Source organism: Eptatretus burgeri, chromosome 1 (assembly GCF_056783735.1).
Source record: "Eptatretus burgeri isolate ZD-2024b chromosome 1, Ebu_testis_v1, whole genome shotgun sequence".
Lineage (NCBI taxonomy): Eukaryota > Metazoa > Chordata > Myxini > Myxiniformes > Myxinidae > Eptatretus > Eptatretus burgeri.
In genome coordinates this window covers 79043729-79063069 of record NC_140961.1, presented here as the reverse complement: position 1 = coordinate 79063069, position 19341 = coordinate 79043729, and the positions used below count along the sequence as shown (strand labels likewise).

Here is a 19341-nt window from a genome sequence, read left to right as displayed (position 1 = left end):
GATTTTCAATGCTGTTTGACTGCAAGACAACAGAATAAAACAATTACCTCGCTTCCCTCTGCTCATATGCACTCGGGACGAGACTGCATACAATATGCCAAGTTCAGAGTAAAAGTACTGCTAAACTGCAGGTTCGTGCTCCGATTCACGTTCCCATTTGTGTTCTACAATGTTCAAAAGATATAATTCAACTGAAGTCAAGTAGTTCTTCGATCATCGACTGATATCTGCAGACAGACAGACAGACAGACAAAGTGAACCAATTGCTTCACCTTGCTTTTCGCTTCGCACTCGGGATAAAAAGGAAGAAAAGCAAGATGCTCCTATCAGGAAAGGTCAGGTATGAGAGCATGTGCCAGAACAGCATGTCGCTGCGTCCACTTTCCGCCCGTACTCCAGGGGCCTCCGTCTGGCCATCCCCCAGGCAGATGCCAGGCTCATGCCCATCTCCTTGAGATGCTGATCAACCTGCTGCAACCATGAGGCACGTGGTCGGCCCATTGGCCTCCTCCACTCACGAGACTCCCTCGCTGAGAGAATGTGGTGAGCAGAATCAGCGTCAGGAAAACGAGCCACATGTCCATACAGCCGCAGCTGACACTCACGGACAATGCAGGTAACAAATCTCATTTGAGTCTCCCAACAAAGGCTCATTGGACACAAAGTCTGACCAGCGATAGCCAAGGATTCTCCGAAGAGATCTGGTACCAAAGGAATTAAGTCTCTGTCTCAGAGTCTTGGTCAGAGTCCAAGTCTCACATTCATAGAGCAAGACTGGAAGCACCAATGACTTAAATACTCGGTCTTTCATTATCTTGCACAGGTACCGACAGCGCCACACCGCATGATCCAGTGAATGCATGACTCCCCAGGCCCGACCCAGATGTCTATTGTCCTCTGGCTCAAAACATGAGGAGACGTGGATATCACTGATATGGAAAGTGAATCTCTCTGTGACTTCAACATCCTCGACACAAGATAGCAGCATCCAAAAGTCATTGAAAGCCTGGATCTTAGTTTTGACCTCGGAAACTCGTAATCCCAACGGCTCCAACTCTTCGTTCAGCACCTCACGGGCCCACATAAGGATATCCAGTGTCTCCGCAATGATGACTGCATCATCTGCGAAATCAAGGTTGGAGATCTTGACATTCCCAAATGATGCATCACAGCTTGATCTCTCCGACATAAAGTCCACCTGCATCTGGAATTATACAGGAGGGATGTGGCACCATTCTTCCACAAGAAAGTTGATCAACACACACACACCTGTTTGATGGAGGTGGAAAACGCTGTCTCAGGTGTCGTTCCAGAATATCCCATCAATGCTCGATTGGGTTCAGATCTGGTGCTGAGACGGCCATGACATATGGACAACATCAGTGTCATGCTCATCAAACCATTGGGTGACCATGCGTGCTCTGTGGATGGGGGCATTTGGGATCTCCTCTTGCAGCCATAATTATAGGCAACCAGGCCTGTGCATCATTTTATGCATGACCCTAAGTATGCTGGGATGTTATTTGTTTCACACATGGGCCATCCCTGGTGTCCCTCATTTACCCAGGTGTTTTGAAATATTTTTGTACACTACCTGTAGGTGTATGTATATAACGTGTGTGTGTGTGTGTGTGTGTGTGTGTGTGTGTGTGTGTGTGTGTGTGTGTGTGTGTGTGTGTGTGTGTGTGTGTGTGTGTGTGTGTGTGTGTGTGTGTGTGTGTGTGTGTGTGTGTGTGTGTGTGTGGTTTCAGAAAAGAAGTTGCAAGTGTTTATGGATGGACGGACGCATGGACTGAGGACTCGCCATCCCATAAGCTCCTCGGATCGACATTCCAGGTGAGTTAAAAACATGAACATTTCACGATGTCCTGGGTTTAGAGGACTTTCATACTGTGGAACATATTCAGGATGCAACGTATAGTACTATAGTGGGTGCCCCTTTTTGTACTACTCCTTCTACTACTACTGATACTACTAATAATACTTCTTCTTTAATGGCCCCAATTAATCCGACCTTCCTGTGGGGTTATCTGTGTAATATTTTTTTTATCTGAAGTCTTTCACGAATCAGGTGGCCAGATCTGATCTTCAACTGAAGGTGATTTGGGCAGGAATTTGGAACTTGTTCAGCATGCCGGCGATAACTCACCTATCTCGCCCAAGGATAACGTCTGTCAATGAATGCTAGCAGATGGGATGGCCAGCTTAACGTCCATCTGAAGGACGGTACACTTGCTGTGTAATGCTCGACCTGCGAAGCACCAATCCGGCAGTTTATACTCGGGAAGGGAATGGAACGAGACCAGACAACTCGAGGACAAGTGGCTACATCTACACTTTACTGTATGTACATCAGACCACACCCTAAAATGCACCGTCACAGTGAGGGGGATAATCTCAGCATCACCTTCACATTGCAGAGGGAGGCAACACCTCGGCCTTCACAGAATGACGTCATCCTGCAATTGTCCTTTTGTGTCCGAGGCTCGTTTTTTCCAAGTTTGATGAAAAAATATTCCAATCTATTTTGAGAGACCAAGTCACACAATGGCTCCAGAAGGTTCCTCCTGATGATGCAACTTCTGGACGAACTTGTATTGTTGTGTGTGACGTGTTGGTTGTATCAATTCATAGCAAGTCTAATCACGTGGTTTTACATCCAGTACGTTTAAAGCACCTGTTGTATTAAAAGGTAAGAACACAAAACCGTTATGTCCCAGCCGGAAGGGACGGAGCGCAAGGCCTTAACCGCCCTCTCATTTTCTCTTTTTTATTGTCATCCTCCCCTTTTCAACCCCCTACCATACCCCACTCACCTACTGTCATCCTCCTCCCCTATTCAACCCCCTACCATACCCCGCCCACCTACGGTCATCCTCCTCCCCTATTCAACCCCCTACCATACCCCGCCCACCTATTGTCATCCTCCTCCCCTATCCAACCCCCTACCATACCCCACTCACCTACTGTCATTCTCCTCCCCTATTCAACCCCCTACCATACCCCACCCACCTACTGTCATCCTCCTCCCCTATCCAACCCCCGACCATACCCCGCCCACCTATTGTCATCCTCCTCCCCTATCCAACCCCTTACCATATCCCGCCCACCCACTGTCATCATCCTCCTCTATCTAACCCCCGACCATACCCCACTCACCTACTGTCATCCTACTCCTCTATCTAACCCCCTACCATACCCCACTCACCTACTGTCATCCTACTCCTCTATCCAACCCCTTACCATACCCCACCCACCTACTGTCATCCTACTCCTCTATCTAACCCCCTACCATACCCCACCCACCTACTGTCATCCTCCTCCTCTATCCAACCCCCTACCATACCCCACTCACCTACTGTCATCCTCCTCCCCCATTCAACCCCCTACCATACCCCACCGACCTACTGTCATCCTACTCCGCTATTCAACCCCCTACCATTACCCGCCCACCTACTGTCATCCCACTCCTCCATCCAACCCCCTACCATACCCCACCCACCTACTGTCATCCTCCTCCCCTAACCAACCCCCTACCATACCCCGCCCACCTACTGTCATCCTCCTCCCCTATTCAACCCCCGACCATACCCCACTCACCTACTGTCATCCTACTCCTCTATCCAACCTCCTACAATACCCCACCCACCGGCTGTCATCCTACTCCTCTATCCAACCCCCTACCATACCCCGCCCACCTACTGTCATCCTACTCCTCTATCCAACCCCTACCATACCCCGCCCACATACTGTCATCCTCCTCCTCTATCCAACGCCCTACTGTACCCCACCCACCCACTGTCATCCTCCTCCTCGATCCAACCCCCTACCATACCCCGCTCACCTACTGTCATCCTCCTCCTCTATCCAACCCCCTACCATACCCCCCTCACCTACTGTCATCCTCCTCCTCTATCCAACCCCCTACCATACCCTGCTCACCTACTGCCATCCTACTCCCCTATCCAACCCCCTACCATACCCCGCTCACCTACTGTCATCCTCCCTCCCTATCCAACACCCTACTATACCCCGCCCACCTAATGTCATCCTCCCCCTATCCAACCCCATACTATACCCTGCCCACCTGTCATCCTCCTCCCCTATCCAACCCCCGACTATACCCCGCCCACCTACTGTCATCCTCCCCCTATCCAACCTCCTACCATACCCTGCCCACCTACTGTCATCCTCCCCCTATCCAACCCCCTTCTATACCCCGCCCACCTACTGTCATCCTCCCCCCATCCAACCCCCGACTATACCCCGCCCACCTTCTGTCATCTTCCCCCTTATCCAACCTCATACGATACCCCGCCCACCTACTGTCATCCTCCCCTATCCAACCCCCTGCTATACCCCGCCCACTTATTGTCATCCTCTTCCTCTCTCTCTCTCTCTCTCTCTCTCTCTCTCTCTCTCTCTCTCTCTCTCTCTCTCTCTCTCTCTCTCTCTCTCTCTCTCTCTCTCTCTCTCTCTCTCTCTCTCTCTCTCTCTCTCTCTCTCTCTCTCTCTCTCTCTCTCTCTCTCTCTCTCTCTCTCTCTCTCTCTCTCTCTCTCTCTCTCTCTCTCTCTCTCTCTCTGTGTCTCTGTGTCTCTGTGTCTCTGTGTCTCTGTGTCTCTGTGTCTCTGTGTCTCTGTGTCTCTGTGTCTCTCTGTGTCTCTCTGTGTCTCTCTGTGTCTCTCTGTGTCTCTCTGTGTCTCTCTGTGTCTCTCTGTGTGTCTCTGTGTCTCTCTGTGTCTCTCTGTGTCTCTCTGTGTCTCTCTGTGTCTCTCTGTGTCTCTCTGTTTCTCTCTGTTTCTCTCTGTTTCTCTCTTTCTCTCTTTCTCTCTCTCTCTCTCTCTCTCTCTCTCTCTCTCTCTCTCTCTCTCTCTCTCTCTCTCTCTCTCTCTCTCTCTCTCTCTCTCTCTCTCTCTCTCTCTCTCTCTCTCTCTCTCTCTCTCTCTCTCTCTCTCTCTCCCCCCTCTCTCTCTCTCTCCTTGCCTGGCTCTTTCAGCTTGGCCAAAGTGTTGGCGCGAAATACACCTGACATCACAGTTACATCGTTCATCATATACTACAATGATCATTATGTCCACATCACTGATCCGCAAAATATTTACCTCCCTTTACATCGTTTTTCTTATTTTCTCTGTTCCACGTCCCAGGGCGCGCTTACCCCGGTCCAAGCGCAGCTGATCGCCGGCCATAGGCGCCATCATGCCACTCATCACGGGCGCACGGCAGCTCGGTGCTCACCCACACCGGGTGGGTTCACAGGTGACACATTGCAATCACGCTATATGCGGGGTTAAATGGACACAGAGACACACATACACACACAAACATACACACACAAACACACACACACACAAACCACGCACACACCGCACACACACCAGGCGCACACCGCGCGCACACACAGAGGTCGACTTGGCTCTGACGCTGCGAAGGGCGGGTGAGATGTGCACTTGAGACCCACGCCCCGCCCACTCGTCACTACTTTACCGTCACGACGGAGCTGCAGGGTCAACAGTGTTGAGTTTACAACCGCGGACCCTCCATCCATCCATCCCCCGGATCACCCGGATCATCAGGTGCACATGGAGCGATCGATGGTCCTGCGAGTGACTCGTCCACCATATGCAATCATCCGACTTCAGTCCGCCTCGTCTTCCTTCATCATTCGGTACGTGTGCCTGAGCCTGCAGCCTCAAGCATCACAGATATAGTCACCAACTCAGGGGCTGTTTACCTGGCAGCTCGAACGGTCTTATAACGAACGACCGGCTCGTTGCGACACGTGGTAACAAGGACCCACGAGGTGAGAGTTTCCAAATTCTAAAGGAATGGTCGGTCGGTCCTTCATGGTGGTGTTTACAAGTGGGGCGACCAAAACAAGCCTGGTGTTGGCTTAACGGTTAGGGTGGCTAGCTTAAAAATCTTAGGGTCTCAGTCTGTCATTTTTCAGTCTTATGAACTCGATGTGTCATTCTTCCGAGGTCGGCCAAATGAGTACCGGTGTACTCATAACAGGGTCACTGCATCAGTGGCACAGCGGTGCCCCCCCCCCCCCCCCAGAAAACGAGGTATCCAGCACCTACAAGGCTGCACGCGATAGCAAAGGGACCAAAATGTTCTGCAACACCTTCAGACCAGTGACGTAAAATATAAATAATTATTTAATCCATACAAGCTCGACAAGCAGCAGGAAATATAAAACGTAGTAAATCGAGAGAGAGTTAACAAACCCGAAATGCGCTTCTTATGAACATTCCAACTTGCAGCATACGCAGCATGAGCGTTCGGTTCAAAGCGACAAGCTAAGTTATTCCAGTCGCTTTGATCGAAGGACATTCAACGTCGGTCTGAGCCAGCGGACAAGATATTGTTGTGGGCCGGGGGTCGGTAGTGATAAACGACCACTAGGTGGTGTAGTGGAGTTGTCTCACACCGAACACCCAGAATTTAGGTCGTGACTCTCGAACAACTCCGAAAGGTCACGGGTCATTTAGAGGACCGTGGTCGTCAATATTTTGACGGCGTGAGGTGGGGTCCACTTGTCTAATTCCAATTTACCTAAGTACTCACGCCGTCCAACTACCGGGGAAACCACACCCTCGGCCAACTTTGTCCGAATTGAGTCGCTATTACCGACTCGGATCCGGCGTAACAGAGCGGAAGTTACCAAAGCCGCGCCGGACCAAATTAACAATTTACGGCACGAACGGCTTTACTGTTTCTCAATACGCACCTTGCTAGGCCAATGGGAGAAAGCACAGAAAACGAGCTGGTACATTTAACAGGGGTTTATTTATAACAATAAGCGGGGAGGGGAAACAGAGCAGAGTTATCCGAATAAAAGGCAGGCAATGTACAATGAGCAAAAGCACTTAACAATCCGACTTAAAGACAGGGCCCACGGACACGCGCGCGCGCGCGCGCACACACACACACACACACACACACACACACACACACACACACACACACACACACACACACACACACACACACACACACAGAAATGGACCCCGTGGGTTTAGTTTGGTAGAGCCGGGCCGGGGTACCTGTCCCGCCTCGTGCGGTCACACCGACTCCAAAAACCACCACGGTGGGACTCGAACCCACGACTCGAAGTCCACAGCCCACGACCCTGGCTGCTCGAGCACCACAACACTGTTCGGTCACCACCACCACGGTGAGCCACCGCAAAGGACCGCAGACCGCTCGAACCATGACCGCAGACCAAGCCAATCACTCAGCCACGACGCAGACCGCAGACCGCTCGAACCACGACCGCAGACCAAGCCAATCACTCAGCCATGACGCAGACCGCAGACCGCTCGAACCACGACCGCAGACCAAGCCAATCACTCAGCACGACGCAGACCGCTCGCCAATCGTCACGATCTCCTCTCTGCCGAACCCTGGTCCTGAATACCACTGTACTCTTCTGAGGTGGGAGGGGTCTCTTCTCCTCGCCACTCGCCTCCTGATTGGGCGAGGGGTTGTCGGACGACTCGTGGTCACCTCCCGATTGGCTGGGGCATGCGTCATGCTCGCCCTTCGCTCATTCGCTGGAGGAAACGTCCATGCCTTGCCTTGGTGCGGAGCCTCGATCTGAGGCGATAGAGGCTCCGCCCACGCCTTCAGCTAAAAACACGTGTGCAATGGCGACCGGATCGAGTACGGGACAGTGGCATTGCTGTAGTGGATGTAATAAACCTGACTAAAAAAATAACTCGTAGTGCACACATGTAATTCCCATTAGACAGAAGGAGGGATTCTAACTATAAACACATACTTATCGAAATAACAACTATGGGGACTGCTGTCTGTCTGTGTGCAAAAGGCTTCCAGATTCGTAGATTTCTGCCCGTTCAGCGTGCGGACGACCGCCTTAGCCCAATTGTGGCCAAGCACGCCCACCGAACGCGCAATCTAGTTGTAGCTTCCGGACAATCATCGAAACCCAGCTACGGGTGTTTTTATTATACCATAAACCAGCGAACTAATCTGTCCACGCGCTACAGGATCAATCACCGAATTGTCAATATACCTAACTATTCACGCGGACAGAAATGCTGGGAGTTTATACCTCGACGGGGCCTGCACGAAAACAAGCCGCTTAAGCAGCTCGTTCCATATGCGATTGCCGAGCGGTTTTATATCGCCAAGTCCCGTCGGACCAGATGTACGTTTTATCGGCTTGATAATTATCAGCCAGCTAATTTCTCCAACGCATCATGGCAGTTAATGGAGAAAGGGACGCAACGAGCGGGTTGACATTCAAACAATATGCATTTATTTCTACACAGGCAATGCAATGAATGGGGGATGGGGAAAAAGACACGAGCAAAAAGCCTACAGCCGATGTTTATTTACTATATACATGCACTTACACAATTCACTACTTAAGGACAAGGCGCCACAGGCTTTCATGCAAAACCCAAGAAAGAAAGAACAAGCCGGTGAGCCTTTAATGTACTCAGGGCCGGGATGACCGGAACAGGCCCTGAGAGACCGGGCCGGCTACCTGGTCACCCTCGTGGTGACACGATGGGTCCTTGTTCGGCGACCCTCGGTGTCTTCGCCCGGACCCCCAAGCTCCGACTGGCTCCCTTGGTCGTCCGGCCTTCACTGCGGCCTGGCTTAGCCGACGACGCGCTGGAGGAGTGAACGGGTCTCGACCCTGGCTTCCTGGTTGCACCGGCGAACCTTCCAGCGAACCATCTGTCCGCACTCTAACACTCCGAACTCCGAACTCAGCTCCCACCTCCGAACTCTCCAGCTCTCAACAGGGCGTCTCTCCACTCCCATCTCCCACCGACTCCAAACTCCCCACACCAACTGCCTTTTAGGCCAGCGAACGCGGCTTTTTATCGCCCCAAGGGGAGGGGCCGCCGTGGGCTTTTTCACCCGAAATCAGTGCCCTCCCCCTTTTCACCTTTGAACCTTCATCCAGGCTGGATCCGCCCCTTTCACTTCCGATTGGCCAGCTTCTTCAGAGGGTAAGGCCTTTTTGATCCGTTCTTGCCGTCAAACGCGGCCGTGTTGGAAATCACCGTCAAACGCGGCCGTGTTGGAAATCACCGTCAAACGCGGCCATGTTGGAAATCACCGTCAAACGCGGCCATGTTGGAAATCACCGTCAAACGCGGCCTTGTTGGAAATCACCGTCAAACGCGACCGTGTTGGAAATCACCGTCAAACGCGGCCGTGTTGGAAATCACCGTCAAACGCGGCCGTGGGTTGTCGTTGTTGTGACGGTGTTTATTTTAAAATAAAGATAGAAAAGAATAACGGCTAACTCAAAGATTCACAGTCCGGCACACAAACAATACCCTTTACACATGGGTGGGGATTCTAACCTAAAACACGTACTTATCGAAATAACTGACCTCTGGGGAACCTGACTGGTGTTCTGTGAATTTCCACAACCGTAACACTGCCCCTCCCCTTTTTACAGACTCGTCCCGAGTCGTCAAATTTTCGTGTGCCTTCATGTGTAAGTTCTCCCCTAGTACGGTTTACCTTCGGATCCCTGAGTGCGACATTTGGTGTATCCGTGTCCCAAAAGTAAATAACCTATGGGCTGTGTAACTAACTAAACAAATTCACTCGTACAGACGACTTAACTAAATTGCCAGCGCTACGACAAACATACAGGAGGAGCAAAACTCAGGTACACCTTAACTCAACCTTCTAAATTTTACACTAAACCATGGCCCAGGACTGATGGACTCTGTGGGAAAAAGGGCATGGCAAATGTTATTCACAGTTTGTGAGGGTGAGCGCCGCCGCAGCTGAAGGTCGGATGTCTTCGTGGCCTGTTCAAAAGGCCCCGTTGTCTGTCACTGAACCTTTTTCATGTCTTCAGCTGCTGGAGGCAACTTACCCCAACCTGGCATGCCATATGCCATCCCACAGGCCATTCTTGAAGAAGGGAGCCAGGCTGCCCAAATGCAGTCTCTGGCTGATGAAATAAATGCAGGAATGAACACAAGAAGGTAGCCGGCTGCCCAATGCAGTTCCAGGCTTCCCCCTTGAAATGAACGCAGTTGAGCAGTGAACACAAGCACAGCGAGGTAGCTGGCTGCTCAATGCAGTCCCAGGCTCCTCCCTGAAGTGAACTGGATGGATGGATGGATGGATGGATGAAAAGCACAAAATGGTGCACGGGCTGCTCAATGCAGTCCCAGTGTGCGGCTGTCTGCAGGGCAGTCCTTGCAAAACACGCTGATCCTGGCGCACATGTTAGTGGATAACACAGGGGCAAATGCAAGACACAAGGGTAGCAAGCATGGGGTCAAGGCAGAGGCAGGCAGACAATGCATGGCAAGGCTCGAACAGGCCGCTGTAGCACAACAGGCCGGCAGGTGAGCTGGCCGGCCTCTTGTCTCGTTCTGGAGGTTTGTGGAGGGAGTGCGGTGGTGCCGGTGTAACAGTTTAACTACCCTCCCCGGACAACTCCCCCCTGGGGGGTACTTGTCCTAGGATAACTTGCTCCCCCCCCCCCCCCAGAATATAGTATGTAAAGAACATGAACACCGAGACATATATATTTTTAGTATAAATCTATTTTTGGCCATAGGGGGGCAAGTTATCCAGGGAGGCGGGAGACTTATCCTAGGACAAGTACCCCCTCGGGGGGGGGGGTTGTCCAAGGGGCGACTTATCCTGTTACACCGGCTTCTCTGAAGGCGGGCTCGGACCTGCCCTACTGTCTCCCCCCAACCTATCGCCTTTGCCTGTCTGTCCATACCCACTCCCTTAGTTTGCAAAAATCCAAATTTAGCCCCATCTTATTTTTTTATTTGTAATTTCGTCTCCCCAACCCCCTTTATCGTCTCTGTCCGGCTAACCTATAGTCATCCTAGCCTACTGCTAACCCCTACGTTCCCTTCCTGGAGGGGAATAAGGGAGAGCTAGCGTCCTGTCTTGAGGCCCAATGAAGCCTCAGAATGGCCTCCTCAGATTTCAGCGATCTTTTTACCATGGTGAGTCCAGCGGCCCACCGAGAGCGAAGGGACGGATGGTGCGGAGGGGTACACTTCCCTATCTACCCTAACATTTATTAACCTTAAACTACCCCGGGGTTTTCCAAAAGCGCCTGTCGCTTAAACTATTGGTTATACCAACCAAGATTCCCGTCGCCTGTGTTGGTGTCCTCAGAAATTTGGGCCTTGCCCTCCAATTTTCACTCGTGCCCTTGCACAGTCTAATGGCTAGGCTGCGTGGCTCACTTGGCAGGAACTACCCTCTGCCGATTCTCCAACTATGGCACCCCCGGGCCCTGAGACTGTCTCCAAGCCTACCAGCTCCCTATGATCTGGGGAGTGCCCTCTCTGGCTACTCCCCCTCGACGCTCACGTGGCAGGCTGGCGCCACGGGCCCCTTTTCCCCAGGTGCCCATGCCCACGACACTGCCCACGCGGCCATTGGCGCTACGGGCCCCGCTTCATGCGGGCCCACCCTTGCCCACTATGCTATCCTGGCCCCTCGTGGGCCCTTGGCCTACCGCGGCCGACTAGTCCGGTGCCCGGGTGCCCACTAAGCGATACTCACCGTTCGCAGCCATGCTCCCAGCCCGTCAGCAGGACTCCTGCATCCCTCCAAACGGGGTTCGAGCCTGCATTCGCACCAACAGCAAAACGACCTCCATTTCGTCAATTTAACCAACCCACTAACTAACATTACTCTGACCCCGGGGTCCCTTGGGTGGGAATCACTCCTCCCCCCAATCACTCATCCCACCATGCATAACACATTCGCTCCATTCACACAGGCCCACTGGCCCTCATTCATTCATCAAGTATATTTTCCATTCCATCGCTCACATCAACACTTCAACCACTGCCATCCTCTTAACTGGAATCCTTCTAATTATCTCGTTCCCCCTCGTCATCCCTTAAACTACTGCACATCCTTTTACTCTACGTAGCTAATGCTTCAGTCACATTTGGCTCGACGACCGTAGGGTCTAAAAAATCTACGGCCACTAGCAATTATAGGGTGGCCGCAGTATTTCCACGGTCACACAATGTAGCAGTCACATATGTTTTTATTTTTCGGGGAGCCGCATAGCGTATTTAGAAATTGTGGAGACCTAAACGTGGGTGTGCCGTACGGTCTTTGATTTGATGTCGCACGGCGCCCTTAGGGCGTCCCTGCGGCGGCCATAGAATTTTCAAGGTGGCCTCAAGGTGCCCGCAAGGCGACCGCAGGGGGGCCCTAAGGCGAACATGGAAATAATGCGGCCGCCGTAATTTTTTGGGGGTTGTCAAAATTCATTTTTCATTGATAAGAGCTTCCGGAAAACGCACGAATAACGCAAGCCCACCGTACGCCTACGTACGGTCGACGTGGAACACATCTACGTCATGGCTATGGCTTGTCGAATTGCTACGGCCAACCTAGAAATGAAAAAAGTTATAACTCCGCGTTTTAATTCCACGGAGACCCCGACGGCCTGTAAAAGATAGCCATATGGCGTAGGGCCACCCTGAGGCCACCTCAGAAACTCTGCGGCCGCCGCACGTGTCTGTCAATTCAGGGGGGGTACGGCCGCTGTATCCTAACCGTAGAGCAAATGTGACTCATGCTTAAGCTACGTCCCCACTACACATTCAATGTCTGTCAATGTCTCCAAAAATCCCTTTTTCCAGACTAAATCTAAACTGAAATTCCCACTAACTAACCATTCCACGGGCTCCATGAGGAACAACCCGTGTCCCCATGAAGCCGGTCTAACTATACTAGCCCTTCCCCCTAACTATTGGTCTTCCTGTGTCCTAAGCAAGGGGGTTTCCTACCCCCTGCCTGGGCTCGTGTACTCAAAGCGAGGCTTTCCCCCTTCTCTGCACCTCCATGGTGGTGGTTTACGGCACGCCCGTTCGTCCTTACGGGCGATACCGACGTCCCCTTCAACGGCCAATCTGTGCGGCAATGACGTCACTCCGCCAATCTCGAATAGCACTCGCTCGCGGGGAATTCCCCACACGGGACGTGTGCTGTTTGTCCGGCATTCTTGCCGCGAGATTCCCGCCGATGACGTCACACGCACACCAAGCCTGCAGCTGGCGCTCGCGTAACGTCCCGGAAACCCACTCCGCGTGTTCCGCGAACAGAACACGCGGTATGCAGCACGAAATGTCCTGAACACGCGTCCACGTGGGGACCCGCGTGTTCCAAATCCACCTAACCCTCGTCGCCATTTTAACCATCCTCGCGACGGCCTTTTTCGATACGCGGGACGTTCCCTCACCGGAATCCCTCCACGAAGGCACGCGTGCGAGGGCCTTTCGCTATCTGCCGAACGGGCCCCGCACACGACGTCCCGTGAACCCGGCGCGGTTCTCAAAATAGCTATGGCCGCTACACGGCCCTTGTCTCTTGTCTGGACCTGTTTGTCCATTTTCACGCACGCCATCTTACTCACGCACGCCATTTCACTCAAGCTATGCACCCGTTTCAACACGCATTTCACCACACTCGTAACCACACACACCGGGACAATCGCGCTGGGGATTCGCGCTACCACAAGCGCTCCCGGGGTCTCCAAACCCCCAAACTCCACGTGTACCCGTTCACAGCACTCGCCCCCTAACTCGCACGGCGCGACCGAACCCACCTGGTCGCGATCCGATTCAAGGGGGCATATTCCCTCCCCTCGTTCCTGGAGGAGGCTATCCTGCTGCTTGCACCGGGTCACGACACATTCTCCAAGCTGCCCCTCATTGTCCCTCACTAACTCCATGTGTGTATGTTCGTCTTTAGTTTCTTTTAATTCACCCTCTATCTCCCGTGTCTATCTTTATTTCCATTTTCTCCTTTATTATCTCCCTCGTTTCTACGTGTCTCGCCCTACACGTCTCAGTTTCCCCATTTAATTTTTCCCTCTCTGTCACCGTCACGAGTCTCGCCCAACACGTCTCCCGAATTATTGTGACCTCACCCGTCTCCATTGCGGGACCGACACCATCCACATTCCCCCTCTCCTCGTTCGCTCAAACACATGGCGCCGCCATTTTGTGCTCCACTGTCCGCGTTTCGTCGCGCGCAATCACCATTATGCCCGCCTGGAGGCCTCGCCCCATGCTCTGCATCTCACCCCTCATCTCTTCCATCCATTGCGCATTTGCATACATGTTGTTTTTTATTTCTTCCTTCATCTCGCGTGCATTTGTATTTATTTCTTCCTTCATCTCACGCGCATTTGTATTTATTTCGTTTTGCATGCCATCCATTTTTGCCAGCAAAATTGTCAATAGCTGGCTCATGTTAAGTGGCCCTGTGGCAGTCGATTCGCAATAATCGGTCGCGGTTTCGCTGGGGACCGGGGAAGGAATTTGATGGAGGGGGGGTGTCAAAAGCCACCTCCGCTGCGCCCCCTTCTGGCTCCAAGTTCGGTTGCGGGGAAAGTTCAACCTACATAATGGTTCCGTCCTGGGCCATAGATTCTATCAACACTATATCTATCCCCTCCTGCTCCCGCTCGCCTTGAGCCGCCATTTTGCGTTTCTGGTATAAAAATTTGTACGCTCTAATTTAATGGGAACGGAGGGTTGCTCTACATACCCTTGGTCCGATTCCCGTTAATTTTGTGTGGAGACGGGAGAGTTCTTGTCCCGCTCGCTGACACCAATGTTATAGATTTCTGCCCGTTCAGCGTGCGGACGACCGCCTTAGCCCAATTGCAGTCGCGCGCGCAGACCGAACACACAATCTAGTCGTAGCTTCCGGACAAACGCCGAAACCCAGCTATGGGTGTTTTTATTACACTATAAACTAGCCAACTATTCTGTCCACGCGCTACAGGGTCAATCGCCGAATTGTCAATATACCTAACTATTCACGCGGACAGAAATGCCGGGAGTTTATACCTCGATGAGGCCTGCATGAAAACGAGCCGCTTAAGCAGCTCGTTCCATATGCAATTACCGAGCGGTTTTAGATCGCCAAGTCCCGTCGGACCAGATGTACGTTTTATCGGTTTGATAATCAGCTAGCTAATTTCCCGAACGCATCATGGCAGTTAATGGAGAAAGGGACGCAACGAGCGGGTTGACATTCAAACAATATGCATTTATTTCTACACAGGCAATGCAATGAATGAGGGGATGGGGAAAAGACACGAGCAAAAAGCCTACAGCTGATGTCTATTTATTATGTACTTGCACTTACACAATTCACTGCTTAAGGACAAGACACCACAGACTTTCATGCAAAACCCAAGAAAGAAAGAACAGGCCCGTGAGCCTTTCATGTACTCAGGGCCGGGATGACCGGAACAGGCCCTGAGAGACCGGGCTGGCTTCCTGGCCACCCTCGTGGTGACTCGATGGATCCTTGATCGGCGACCCTCTGTGTCTTTGCCCGGACCCCCGAGCTCCGACTGGCTCCCTTGGTCGTCCGGCCTTCACTGCGGCCTGGCTTAGCCGACGACGTGCTGGAGGAGTGAACGGGTCTCGACGCCGGCTTCCTGGTTGCGCCGGCGAACCTTCCAGCGAATCAACTGCCCGCACTTCAACACTCCGAACTCCGAACTCAGCTCCCACCTCCGAACTCTCCAGCTCTCAACGGGGCGTCTCTCCACTCCCAACTCCCATGGACTCCGAACTCCCCACACCAAGTGCCTTTTCGGCCAGCGAACGCGCCTTTTTATCTCCCCAACAGGAGGGGCCGCCGTGGGCTTTTTCACCCGAAATCAGCGCCCTCCCCCTTTTCACCTTTGAACCTTCACCAGGCTGGATCCGTCCCTTTCACTTCCGATTGGCCAGCTTCTTCAGAGGGTAAGGCCTTTTTGATCCGTTCTTGCCGTCAAACATGGCCGTGTTGGAAATCACCGTCAAACGTGGCCGTGGGTTGTCGTTGTTGTGACAATGTGTTTGTTTTAAAATAAAGATAGAAAAGAATAGTGGCTAACTCAAAGATTCACAGCCCGACTCACAAACAATTTCTTTTATACATCGGTGGGGATTCTAACCTAAAACACGTACTTATCAAAATAACTGACCTCTGGGGAACCTGACTGATGTTCTTTGAATTTCCACAACCATAACAATATATTGTTATAGATCTCCACCACGCTGGCGTGTGTACGACCGCTTTTAGCTAATTGCGGCCGCGCGCCCACCGGACGGGCAATCCTCGTCGCAGCTTTCGGATCAACGCCGAAATCCAGCTACGGGTGTGCTTTTAAGCACACCACAACCTTGTCAATACTCAACCCATGCGCTACAGGGTCCGATCGCCGAATGGTCGATTTACCTAATTATCCACGCGGGTAGACTACCGAGAGATTGTAACTCAACGGAACCTGCTTGGAAACGAGCCGCTTAAGCAGCTCGCTCCGTTTGCGATTTACCGAGCGGTGTATTATCGCCAAGCCCCGTTGGACCCAATTAGCTTATCGGTATTAACAACCAGCTAATATTCCATACGTAATTACAGCAGCTCAATGGAGGAAGAGGACGCAACGAGCAGGTGAACATTCAAACAATGACATTTATTTGTCACGTATGCAGTCAATGAAGCAATGCAGATATACAAGCACGTATGCAACGAATGGGGGTAGGGACAAGACACGAGCAAACCAAAGACCTGCAGCCATATCTATTTATTCTGTACACAATCACTTAACCACAATTCTACTTAGCGGACACGGCGCCACAACTTCCATAGGAAGAAAACCCTAGGAAAGGAAAGGGTAGAGAACAGGACCCGAAAGCCTTTAATGTTTCCGCGGAGCTGTGGAGACCGCAGGAGCTCCGTGAGACCGCGCAGGTTACCTGCCACCCTCGTGGTGACTCGCTGGACGACCCTCGATGTCTCGCCGTCAACACGGAAGCTGGTGTGATGGCGACTCGGTTGGTCCGGGCCTTGCCGTGCGGCCTGGTTGATCCGGCCTGTCCGACGACGCCTCAGAGGAATGAACAGGCCTTTGCTCTTTCAAGAGTTGATGCTCTTTTACGAGCCCGCCCGTTCCTCGGCGTTTGCTCAGACCGTTCTGTCGCTGGCTGGCGACTTCTCTCCGGCCGTCTCCACCGACCCACAGTTCGGCACGGTACTGCAGGCTTGGCTGCGCTCCAGGCTTCGCTGCGCTCCGACGACCCCGACTGCCCTCCACTGGACTCGAACCTTGGCGCTGTCCACCCCGACTCCAGCTCGACTTCAGACAGACTCCAGACAGACTTCTCGCTTGGCGTTCCAGCGCGCCTTTTTATGGAGTCCGGGGGGTGAGTTTGATCTTCCATCTTCAACCTTTCACGCCCCGCTGGCTCCGCCCCTTTAAGCACTTTGATCCGATCTCGTCGTGAAACGCGAACATGCACGGACGTTGTATGAATCATCCTTACCACACGTGGACGTTGTGGAAATCATCGGCTCCCGCCCCAACAAGGGAGTCCCCGCATCTGTCGCGGAGATGCTGTTCATTGGGATTCGCCGTGGCTGGCGAAAAGATGGCAGCGCAATGGAGATGAAGGTGAGGCGATGTTGTTTGTTTGTGGAGATGTTGTTTAGGAGATGGTGAGGAGATGTCGTGGTTGGCGCTGTGGTGGGGATGGCGTGGTTGTTGAGATGCGTTTGTGGTTGTTGAGATGCGGTTGTGGTTGTTGAGATGCGGTTGTGGTTGTTGAGATGCGGTTGTGGTTGTTGAGATGCGGTTGTTCCAAAATAAAGATAGCAAAATAATAGTACTACCTCAAAGATCACAGCCCGGTTACACGAATAAAATCCCTTTCGACATCGGTGGGGAAATCTAATCTGAACACACACTTATCGACATAACTGATCTCTGGGAAACCTGAATGGTGTTCTGTGAATTTCCCCAACCGTAACAATATATATACTGTATATATATATATATATATATATATATATATATATATATATATATATATATATATATATATATATATATATATATATATATATATATATATATATATATATATATATATATATATATATATATATATATATATACATAATGGATCTATCAACTGTAAGATTGATTTTATAAAATGTATTGTCACACACACAAAACTGGACTGGCAGGATGGCTTAAACGCACACCCACTCAGCTCTAAGCGGTCTCACTTGGGTTCGAATCCCGACCCAGCTTTCAACTATCATCCAGGTATTTAACATGGAAGGATATTCGTAGAATGTCCCTCCATATGCCGGCAAAGATGGGAAGGGCATCCCACGATGCCCTTCGCAAGGAATAGGTGAGCTATCTCCAGTACCATGAACAAATTCCAAATCCCTCCCCTGATTACTTCGTCGAGCGTCAGGCCTGGCCAGCTGGTTTATGAAAGATTTGGGCCAAGCTTCCCACGGCCAACCCCGCAAGAACATCGGAATAATTGTGTCCGTTAAGAAAAAGAAGAAGATGAAAATGATGTTAGCTGACTTCCAAGCAGATGGAAGATGACCCGTCAGCAAATATTTGGGTGAATAGAGCCGAATGTTTGTGAAGTACAACATGTTGTCTTTTGATTAAATCCTGCAGTGAAGCGAGAGGTAAAAATCCCAGTCTATACTACAAAAGTGAATTTGTATCTTTATATATGCTTCAAAAACTAAAAAACTACTTAACACAATCCAAACAAATTTTTATGTTGCCTAAGCGTACCCCAAGTCTGGTTTCTGTCAGGGTAGCATATCTGGGAGAATGGGGTTCAGGGTGGGGGGAAGACCCAAATTCTTTATATGTAAATGTGTATCTTGTAGCGCCACCTGGTGGTAGCCAGTATTACAAATCAACTTCGATAAAGAAAGTTTAAACAACTTGATAATATACAGGTAGTGCACAAAAAGATGGAAACACTAATGTGGAGTCGCTTAATAGGGCATTGGTACACCATGTGCGGCTCGTATGGCCTGTATGCGCTGTGGCATAGAATCCACCAACGTCTCAAATTCGACAGGAGGGATGCAGCAGCAATTCTTCCATGTGAAAGTCAATCAACTTGCACCTGTTTCAATCCATCAATTGGGACCATACTCTGTGCAGAGAATTGGTGCTGCTTAAGCAGTCTCCTTGGCTATTGGGTACAATCCTGGACATATCACCTGTTTGATGTAGTTGGAAAACGCTGTCTCAGGCGTCATTTCAGAATATCCCATAAATGCTCGATTGGGTTCATATCTTGTGCTGAGAAGGCTATGACATATGGACAACATCAGTGTCATGCTCATCAAACCATTGGGCAACAACACATGCTCTATGGATTGTGAGCATTGTCGTCTTGGAAGACACCCCTCCCGGCAGGAAAGAAATGCTGCAACATGGGGTGAAGATGATCACTCAGTCCCATTAGGTAGCGATTGGCATTGACCTTGCCTTC

At 51.3% G+C, this 19341-nt stretch overlaps 2 protein-coding genes across 8 annotated transcripts in view; one reads left to right on the top strand and one right to left on the bottom strand.

Moving 5' to 3' along the window:
• LOC147034816 (protein lin-7 homolog C-like) overlaps nt 1-5417 on the bottom strand; it is a 33683-nt gene extending 28266 nt beyond the window's left edge. For 3 of the 5 annotated variants that reach the window (XM_085890013.1, XM_085890019.1, XM_085890035.1), the window contains exon 1: nt 5160-5416. Coding sequence is in view for 3 of the 5 variants with exons in the window: in XM_085890019.1 (XP_085746145.1) it covers nt 5160-5211 (52 nt within the window). In the remaining 2 variants the exon portion in view is untranslated. Of the gene's footprint in view, nt 1-5159 lie in introns of all 5 variants that reach the window. The other 2 variants (XM_085890025.1, XM_085890002.1) reach the window with 2 other exon arrangements.
• A 92-nt stretch (nt 5418-5509) lies between these two features.
• The window catches only part of TMEM183A (transmembrane protein 183A), a 94310-nt gene continuing 80478 nt past the window's right edge, over nt 5510-19341 (top strand). Inside the window, exon 1 of one of the 3 annotated variants that reach the window (XM_085889958.1) lies at nt 5510-5669. In XM_085889958.1, coding sequence (XP_085746084.1) covers nt 5624-5669 — 46 coding nt within the window. In that variant the 5' untranslated portion in view covers nt 5510-5623. Of the gene's footprint in view, nt 5670-13619; nt 17472-19341 lie in introns of those variants that run through there. The other 2 variants (XM_085889991.1, XM_085889975.1) reach the window with 2 other exon arrangements.